This window comes from Notolepis coatsorum (genome assembly GCF_963971535.1).
Source record: "Notolepis coatsorum genome assembly, chromosome: 18".
NCBI classification, from domain to species: Eukaryota; Metazoa; Chordata; class Actinopteri; order Aulopiformes; family Paralepididae; genus Notolepis; species Notolepis coatsorum.
The window spans coordinates 29,782,082-29,792,394 of NC_140182.1; the positions used below are offsets into that span (position 1 = coordinate 29,782,082).

The 10,313-nt window shown below is 46.7% G+C and overlaps 1 protein-coding gene across 2 annotated transcripts in view; it reads left to right on the forward strand.

Annotated features, from left to right (window-relative positions):
- Positions 1-10,313, forward strand: part of LOC311245608 (NEDD4-like E3 ubiquitin-protein ligase WWP2) — a 113,798-nt gene extending 103,485 nt beyond the window's left edge. For both annotated transcript variants that reach the window (XM_084335514.1, XM_084335515.1), the window contains 7 exons: positions 1,492-1,625; positions 3,406-3,546; positions 4,268-4,388; positions 4,951-5,055; positions 5,490-5,586; positions 7,195-7,267; positions 8,800-10,313. In XM_084335514.1, the coding sequence (XP_084191640.1) occupies positions 1,492-1,625; positions 3,406-3,546; positions 4,268-4,388; positions 4,951-5,055; positions 5,490-5,586; positions 7,195-7,267; positions 8,800-8,899 (771 nt within the window). In that variant the 3' untranslated portion in view covers positions 8,900-10,313. The remainder of the gene's footprint in view (positions 1-1,491; positions 1,626-3,405; positions 3,547-4,267; positions 4,389-4,950; positions 5,056-5,489; positions 5,587-7,194; positions 7,268-8,799) is intronic.

The following is a 10,313-nucleotide window of genomic DNA, read 5'->3' on the forward strand; positions in this document are numbered from 1 at the left end:
GAACCCGTGGTGGTGGTACAGTACGAACCTGCAGTGGTGGTGGTGGTACGGGACGGACCCACGCTCACAGCGCAGTGTAAACTTCCCCCCCGACCTGGGACGATGGGTATCCGGCGAGTAGACCTCCATATCGAAGGCAAATTCTGGTGAATTCATACTTGGAAAGAAGTTTGTTTGGTGAGAAGAACACCCAGTACCTCCTTTAAAAAATATATATATATTATTTTCTTTTGGCTGCGTTAAGGCCAATTTCCCAGCAGCTCGACAAACGTGCGGTAACCCGATTCACACATCCTCCGAACTACTTTCCAATTTCACAAAAAAAAAAAAAAAAAAAAATGTATGAACACTTGAAGAGAACGACGCTTCTCCTCGTCCTCGTCCTGTAAGGACTTGGCAGGGAGCATGAATGCGTCTCAGTCAGAGGGGCGTCTGTGTTGTGTTTGGACAGCGGGGCACACTGGCCTCTCTGTGGTCTTAACATTAAACAGTCTGTCTGCTCCGGGCCACAGCTAACCACCTCACGAGTGGCTGAGTCCATCTACTCACGCACTAAACACACACACACACAGAGGGGAGATTGTAGTGTGCGTGTGTGTGTGTGTGTGTGTGTGCGTGCAATGAGTTGAGCAATGAATATCAGGTTACAGTGGTATAAAAATAAATGCACATTATGTTTTGGAATGAAACGATGTCACCATGCTTTCTTCCATTCATCAAATCACTTTTGACCCAGTATTTCAGCCCCTTTTGATTGTTACACATACAGAAAAACAAATAATAATAATAATAATAACTGGACTTTGGAGAAGTCTTTATTCGGCATGCAGGCAGACACACACATGCGATGGGCGGCACACACACAGGAACACACACGCATGCAATTAGTTGGGTCGCCGATGCGATTGAGTCTCTGCACTTGACCCATCCCATCGTCCTTCCCCCCTAGGGCAGCCAGGAGCAGATAGGGGCGTCGGCGTGGGGATCGATATGAAGACATGGTTGGATCAACGCAAGATTGATATCATATAGCCCTTACCTTGACTAGGATGTACCCCAAAATGAATATTCCAATTATCTGATCGCGATTCCAAGTACTGATGTCCATCGTGTCGCCAACATAATCCACCACACATCATGCATCGGGAGCATTTGATCCTTAAGTTCTCACTCCAACCGCTCAGCTTGGCCACAAAAAAAAAACGACCCGGAGACATTGGATCGACGCACAGGCCAAGATACAAGGTTACAAAGGGTGCTCGATACCGCCACCTGGGAGGATCTGGCTGGTACTGCACCCTCGGCATCGCAGTATGCCTTCTACCAGCTACACACGGGTCCCTGACATTGAATAGGATATTAAAATCGGAAAAAAAGGAAAAACTGTCAAATAACGTATATATACGTGGTTGGCGTTCAACGGTTGTCGCCCAAACACGTATAATAATCGTTGTTGGCGGCCATTGAGTTAACAGTCTGTCCACTCTGCAGGCTCTGTACCATGGGAAGTTCATTGACACTGGCTTCACCCTGCCCTTCTACAAGCGCATGCTCAACAAGAAGCCCACTCTGAAGGACCTGGAGTCAATAGACCCCGAGTTCTTCAACTCCATCATGTGGGTCAAGTAAGTAACACAGGAGCTTTTTCCTACTTGTGTGTGTGTGTGTGTGTGTGTGTGTGTGTGTGTGTGTGTGTGTGTGTGTGTGTGTGTGTGTGTGTGTGTGTGTGTGTGTGTGTGTGTGTGTGTGTGTGTGTGTGTGTGTGTGTGTGTGTGTGTGTGTGTGTGTGTGTGTGTGTGTGTGTGTGTGTGTGTGTGTGTGTGTGTGAAAAAGTAAAGGAAAAAAATATGTATATTTTCTGAAAGTATACTTTTTATGTATTTAGAGAGTATACTAAACCTGTGTCTTAATTGTACTTAATTCTTTTTTTAATTGCTTACTTTTGATGTATTTTTGGATGTTTATGCTTATAGTACACGTTTAATATGTTTACTGAAGTACAACTTCAAGGTATCCAATGAAGTTTTTGACCACTGGTTGATGAAATTGGCGCACAGTAGGAGACCAAACACATGAGATACTGTGTAACATGAGATTAACACATGAGATACTGTGTAACATGAGATTAACACATGAGATACTGTGTAACATGAGATTAACACATAAAATACTGTGTAACATGAGATTAACACATGAGATTAACACATGAGATATAACATGAGATTAACACACGAGATACTGTGTAACATGAGATTAACACATAAAATACTGTGTAACATGAGATTAACACATGAGATATAACATGAGATTAACACATGAGATTAACACATGAGATATAACATGAGATTAACACATGAGATACTGTGTAACATGAGATTAACACATGCGATTAACACATGAGATTAACACATGAGATACTGTGTAACATGAGATTAACACATGAGATTAACACATGAGATATAACATGAGATTAACACATGAGATACTGTGTAACATGAGATTAACACATGCGATTAACACATGAGATTAACACATGAGATATAACATGAGATTAACACATGAGATACTGTGTAACATGAGATTAACACATGAGATATAACATGAGATTAACACATGAGATACTGTGTAACATGAGATTAACACATGAGATTAACACATGAGATATAACATGAGATTAACACATGAGATATATCATGAGATTATAACATTAGATTAACACATGAGATACTGTGTAACATGAGATTAACACATGAGATATAACATGAGATTAACACATGATATACTCTGTAACATGAGATTAACACATGATGAGATTAACACATGAGATATAACATGAGATTAACACATGATATACTGTGTAACATGAGATTAACACATGAGATTAACACATGAGATATAACATGCGATTAACACATGAGATATATCATGAGATTATAACATTAGATTAACACATGTAATGTTGGACATGTGTCTCCCAGGGACAACAGCCTGGAGGAGTGGGGGGTCTGTAATGTTGGACATGTGTCTCCCAGGGACAACAGCCTGGAGGAGTGGGGGGTCTGTAATGTTGGACATGTGTCTCCCAGGGAGAACAGCCTGGAGGAGTGGGGGGTCTGTAATGTTGGACATGTGTCTCCCAGGGAGAACAGCCTGGAGGAGTGGGGTCTGTAATGTTGGACATGTGTCTCCCAGGGACAACAGCCTGGAGGAGTGGGGGGTCTGTAATGTTGGACATGTGTCTCCCAGGGGGAACAGCCTGGAGGAGTGGGGGTCTGTAATGTTGGACATGTGTCTCCCAGGGGGAACAGCCTGGAGGAGTGGGGGTCTGTAATGTTGGACATGTGTCTCCCAGGGAGAACAGCCTGGAGGAGTGGGGGTCTGTAATGTTGGACATGTGTCTCCCAGGGACAACAGCCTGGAGGAGTGCGGGGTGGAGCTGTACTTCGCTCAGGACATGGAGATCCTGGGGAAGGTGTCGACCCACCAGCTGAAGGAGGAGGGGGAGAACGAGCTGGTCACCCAGGACAACAAGGAGGAGTACATCAGGTCAGCACCCGGCCGCAAACACCACCGCTTTTTGGAAAATGGGGTTTGCCTACTTGTCTTGATATGGATTTGGGGGGAAATGAGATGGGAACTTCCATGTAATTTGGTCAGGGTTTGTAAGTCTTCAGATTTACATACCTAACACACGCTGTTCAGAAGTCTTGACCACAGGCAACAAATTCGCTTTAATTCATTAATCTGTAAAGGTTTTCTGGTGTGGGGTAGCCAGGCGGGGAAGGAGTATAAAACAAGGAGGGGTCTAGGAGTATAAAACAAGGAGGGGTCTAGGAGTATACAAACACGGAGGGGTCTAGGAGTAGAACACAAGGAGAGGTCTAGGAGTATAAAACAAGGAGAGGTCTAGGAGTATAAAACAAGGAGAGGTCTAGGAGTATAAAACAAGGAGAGGTCTAGGAGTATAAAACAAGGAGAGGTCTAGGAGTATAAAACAAGGAGAGGTCTAGGAGTATAAAACAAGGAGAGGTCTAGGAGTATAAAACAAGGAGTGGTCTAGGAGTACATTTGACCGCAGACGTTCTGTTTTCATGCTAATTGACTCCTTCTCTCTCTCTCCCTCCCTCTCTCTCTTTCCCTCCCCTCTGTCTCTTACTCTCTCTCCCTCTTCTCTCCCTCTCTCTCTTTCCCTCCCTCTCTCTCTCTCCCTCTCTCTCTCTGTCTGTCTGTCTCTCTCTCTCTCCCCCCTCTTCTCTCCCTCTCTCAGCCTGCTGACGGACTGGCGGTTTACCCGCGGAGTAGAGGAGCAGACCAAGGCCTTCCTGGACGGCTTCAACGAGGTGGTGCCCCTGGAGTGGCTCCGCTACTTTGACGAGAAGGAGCTGGAGGTGAGGAGAGAGGGGGAGAGAGGAGGGGAGAGGAGGAGAGAGGAGGGGAGAGGAGGAGAGAGGAGGCGAGACGGGGAGGGGAGGGGAGAGGAGGAGAGACGAGGAGAGAGAGAGGAGGAGAGAGGAGGAGAGAGGAGGGGAGAGGAGGGGAGGAGAGGAGAGAGGAGGCGAGACGGGGAGAGAGGAGGAGAGACGAGGAGAGAGGAGGCGAGAGGGGGAGAGAGGAGGGGAGAGGGGCTGGAGGTTAGGAGAGAGGAGGCGAGAGGAGGAGAGAGGAGGGGAGAGGAGGAGAGAGGAGGCGAGACGGGGAGGGGAGGGGAGAGGAGGAGAGACGAGGAGAGAGAGGAGGGGAGAGGAGGGGAGGAGAGAGGAGGAGAGAGGAGGAGAGAGGAGGGGAGAGGAGGCGAGAGGAGGGGGGGAGGAGAGGAGAGACGAGGAGAGGGGGAGAGAGGAGCTGGAGGTTAGGAGAGAGGAGGCGAGAGGAGGAGAGACGGGGTGACGTGGCATTTTTCTTTTTACTTATTTGTTATTTGATGTGTTGTGTTGTTGTGTGTTCTTGCAGCTGATGCTGTGTGGGATGCAGGAGATAGACCTGGCTGACTGGCAGAAGAACACCATCTATAGACACTATACCAAGAACAGCAAGCAGATACACTGGTTCTGGCAGGTGGGTGTGACCTGTGTCTGACCCATCTGTGTGTCTGACCTTTGACCCATCTCTGTGTGTCTGACCTTTGACCCATCTCTGTGTGTCTGACCTGACCCACCTCTGTGTGTCTGACCTTTGACCCATCTCTGTGTGTCTGACCTTTGACCCATCTCTGTGTGTCTGACCTTTGACCCATCTCTGTGTGTCTGACCTTTGACCCATCTCTGTGTGTCTGACCTTTGACCCATCTCTGTGTGTCTGACCTTTGACCCATCTCTGTGTGTCTGACCTTTGACCCATCTCTGTGTGTCTGACCTTTGACCCATCTCTGTGTGTCTGACCTTTGACCCATCTCTGTGTGTCTGACCTTTGACCCATCTCTGTGTGTCTGACCTTTGACCCATCTCTGTGTGTCTGACCTTTGACCCATGTGCATCTCTGTGTCTCTGCAGGTGGTGAAGGAGATGGACAACGAGAAGAGAATCCGTCTCCTTCAGTTCGTCACAGGAACCTGCCGGCTGCCGGTTGGAGGGTTCGCTGAGCTCATAGGTACTGAGGCGTGCGCTCATTCTGACGTGTGTTAAAGGAACACGCCAACATTACGGCACATGTGCTGCTCACCGCCTTCTCCAGAGTCAGACAAGAAGATAGATAGCAGTTTCCTCTCTGTGTGTTCAGTAGAAAGCTATCCGGCTGCAAGCTAGCCTAGCTTAGCACAATTGAATGGAAGTGGGTTAACGACGTGTTCATTCATAGTTCATTCATAGTTAAAGACGGTGGACGTTGAGTACGCTCTTGTCATATATCACATCCACACTCCCAAGTGATTTGGATTGACTCCTGCAAATACATGGGCTGTTATACAGTTCGTCAGTGTAAGGGTTCAATTGTGAAACATTCCTTTAATAATGAGTTTTATACAACGGCATGCAAATTTCTCGATTCTGATTGGCCATTCACACGTCTTTATTGGTAACAATCCACGGTCCTGGGCTCAGGACCCGCCCACAACCAAATCACATAACCCTCCCCGGCTTACTCCGGGAGAAAACAGGATCGCGGTCCAACAAATGGTTATGTTGAAAGCACCATAACGACTAAATATGAAGCGATTCTGTCAAGGGGAATGTGTTAGTATTTTAAACAATGTTGGATGATGTAATTGATGGGTCTTGACTCAATCTAGAACAAAAGAAAAATCGCGGATTGATTGATAGATTAATTGATTGATTTAAATTTCTTCCTTCCTACTTTCCGACTGCAGCGTTCTCTCTCACACTGTCCGACGCTGGCGTACCCACAAACACACACATACACACACACACACACACACACACACACACACACACATACACACACACACGCACACACACACTGTGACACACACACACACACACACACACACACACACACGCACACACACACACACACACACTCCTGTCTGCAACAGCGGGGGAGTCAGACTGAGAGAGAAGCAGCGCTGTTTTAAGTGAGCATGGTCTATTGAATTGATTGATTGGTTGATTGCTAATTTTATTACTGTACCCCTGGTTTCCAACTGGTTAAGTTTAGGCTAAAAGAAATAAATAAAAAAATAGGGCGAAGAAAACGTTTTTTTCCTATAGGGCAAAGAAAACGTTTTAATAAATTTTCAATCAATCATTCCAATAATACACAGTTGGATGTGTTAGTTGGTTGGATGCACTTCAAGCTGCTTCCACATGAGGCAACTTCTCTCAATCATTCCAATAATACACAGTTGGATGTGTTAGTTTGGTTGGATGCACTTCAAGCTGCTTCCACATGGAGTTGTGGGAACTACTTTTTCTGGCGGATGGTTTTTTCAATAAATCTTCGATTAATGTGTGTTTATTGTATAGAAATAAGGTTGGATGAATCTGGCAGTTGTATAAAAGCTTTACACCACGTGCAGTCGTGATTTGTGACCAATAAACCATGCCTAGGGGGGTCTAACGACCCTCGGCTGCGCCTCGGGCCTAACAACCACCCCTAGGCATGGTTTATTGGTCACAAACCACTCCTGCGTGTGATGTAATGCTTAAGTGTACGTGAGCATGATCAGACCCAGGGCCACAGTCCACTGGTACATGTTTATGTATTCAGGATTCTAACCTGTGACCCCCCCCCCCCTTACAGGGAGCAACGGCCCCCAGAAGTTCTGTATAGACAAGGTGGGAAAGGAGACTTGGCTTCCAAGAAGCCACACCTGGTAGGTCACTGTCTGTCACATTCAACCTCCACACACCTGGTAGCTACTGTCACATTCAACCTCCACACACCTGGTAGCTACTGTCACATTCAACCTCCACACACCTGGTAGCTACTGTCACATTCAACCTCCACACACCTGGTAGGTCTCTATCTGTCACATTCAACCTCCACACACCTGGTAGGTCACTGTCTGTCACATTCAACCTCCACACACCTGGTAGGTCACTGTCACATTCAACCTCCACACACCTGGTAGCTCACTGTCACATTCAACCTCCACACACCTGGTAGCTCACTGTCACATTCAACCTCCACACACCTGGTAGCTACTGTCACATTCAACCTCCACACACCTGGTAGCTCACTGTCACATTCAACCTCCACACACCTGGTAGCTACTGTCACATTCAACCTCCACACACCTGGTAGGTCTCTGTCACATTCAACCTCCACACACCTGGTAGGTCACTGTCTGTCACATTCAACCTCCACACACCTGGTAGGTCTCTGTCACATTCAACCTCCACACACCTGGTAGGTCTCTGTCACATTCAACCTCCACACACCTGGTAGGTCTCTATCTGTCACATTCAACCTCCACACACCTGGTAGGTCTCTGTCACATTCAACCTCCACACACCTGGTAGCTACTGTCACATTCAACCTCCACACACCTGGTAGGTCTCTGTCACATTCAACCTCCACACACCTGGTAGGTCACTGTCACATTCAACCTCCACACACCTGGCAGCTCGTTAGCTGGGATCACTGCTACAGTAGTCACTCGGCCATGGTTTGCTGTAGGCAGATAGGCATCAAGATTCCTTGTTATAGCTATATATATAATATAATAATTATAATAATATATATAATTATTATATTATACCGTATTATATATATATAATATCTATAACTTATTATACTGTGGGTTTCTCCAGACCCCTCTTGGCAGAGCCTGAGGGTAGCCAGCAATAGTAACCCCTCCCTCTATCCCCACTCAACTCACACCCACACATCTCTGTGAACCAGGTCTGTCCACTCCCTGTGAACCAGGTCTGTCCACTCCCTGTGAACCAGGTCTGTCCACTCCCTGTGACCCGGGTCTGTCCACTCCCTGTGACCCAGGTCTGTCCACTCCCTGTGACCCGGGTCTGTCCACTCCCTGTAACCCAGGTCTGTCCACTCCCTGTGACCCGGGTCTGTCCACTCCCTGTGACCCGGGTCTGTCCACTCCCTGTGACCCGGGTCTGTCCACTCCCTGTGACCCGGGTCTGTCCACTCCTGTGACGTGGGTCTGTCCACTCCCTGTGAACCAGGTCTGTCCACTCCCTGTGACCCGGGTCTGTCCACTCCTTGTGAACCAGGTCTGTCCACTCCCTGTGACCCGGGTCTGTCCACTCCTTGTGAACCAGGTCTGTCCACTCCCTGTGACCCGGGTCTGTCCACTCCTGTGACGTGGGTCTGTCCACTCCCTGTGAACCAGGTCTGTCTACTCCCTGTGACCCCACCTCTCTCTCTCTCTACTTCCAGCTTCAATCGTCTGGACCTGCCTCCCTACAGAAGTCTGGAGCAACTCCGAGAGAAGCTCCTGTTCGCCATCGAGGAGACGGAGGGATTCGGACAGGAGTGAGGGAGGGAGGGACAGATAGACGAGAGAGGGAGAGAGAGGAAGAGAGGTGGCAGAGTCCTTTGTTTTCATAGTTTCTTTTTGTATTATTATTATTATCATAATTGTTTTTGTCTGTTAATCACAGGGACATGAATCGTACCATCATCAGTGCATCTCGGCCCTCGCATCAGGGCGATGAGTTTTTTTTTTAATGGGAGACAGAACAGAATTATGGGAGGAACAGGTGTTTGGATCTTGGGACAGAGTAAAGGAGGGGGTGTGTGTGTGTGCGTGCAATGCCGTTGCCAATGTGAATATGCATTTGTGTGTGTGTGTGTGTCAGTGTCTGCACTATTGCATGCATGCATATTATGCTTGTGTGTATACATGTGCATTTGTGTGTGTGAGCATATGTGCCTGCAGACCCGTGTATATATGCACGCCTCTGAGCGTGCATGCGTGTGTATTGTATGTCTGTGTACGTGCGTTGTGTGCGTGTGTGTGTGTGTGTGTGGATGGTTCCATACAGAAGTATTATATTTGACTAGAGTCCTCCTCTATACTGCCCAATGAACTTGCCCACTTTAGGAACCTAGACTGAAACTGGTCTGAGGTCAGTCCAAATGTCAAGTCAGTCAATTCACAATATCTACAGAAACGTACAGTTAATTTGCTCAATGATAAAAACATACATTTTCATGTATTCACTAATATGTTTGACAGGTCGATCTCTTTTTCAACATTTGCATTTGGAAGAAAATCCAATTCCTGAATCGATTGAATTGAGGGGGAATTGACCCCAAGCCTGTTCAGTAGGAACCTACAATATAAACACGCACTCACAGAAAATAAAGAAATGTAGTTTTTAATATCAGCAGCAAACCGCAATGACAGCACAGCACAGCTACAGCAAATACAGTATATCCTATCTATCAAAGATAAATGAACATTTATTAGTGAAATCGGAAATGGAGTGTGTGTGCGTTTGTGTGTGTGTGTATGTGTGTGTAACAGAAAGACTATGTTGATGTATCAGAGAGAGAGAGAGACTGTATGTTGATGTATCAGAGAGAGAGAGAGAGAGAGAGAGAGAGAGAGGCTATGTGTGTGTGTGTGTGTGTGTGTGTTGTATCAGAGAGAGAGAGGCTATGTGTGTGTGTGTTGTATCAGAGAGAGAGAGAGACTATGTGTGTGTGTGTGTGTTGTATCAGAGAGAGAGAGAGAGAGACTATGTGTGTGTGTGTGTTGTATCAGAGAGAGAGAGAGAGAGACTATGTGTGTGTGTGTGTTGTATCAGAGAGAGAGAGAGAGAGCGATGACTAGTACACATCTGTTACGGAGGCTAGAATGGTGAGATGTGATTTTATTTTCTGTTGATTGTGAAATTCAACTTTTTTCCTGTACATAGCTCAAATAAATGAGACTCCAATCTTGA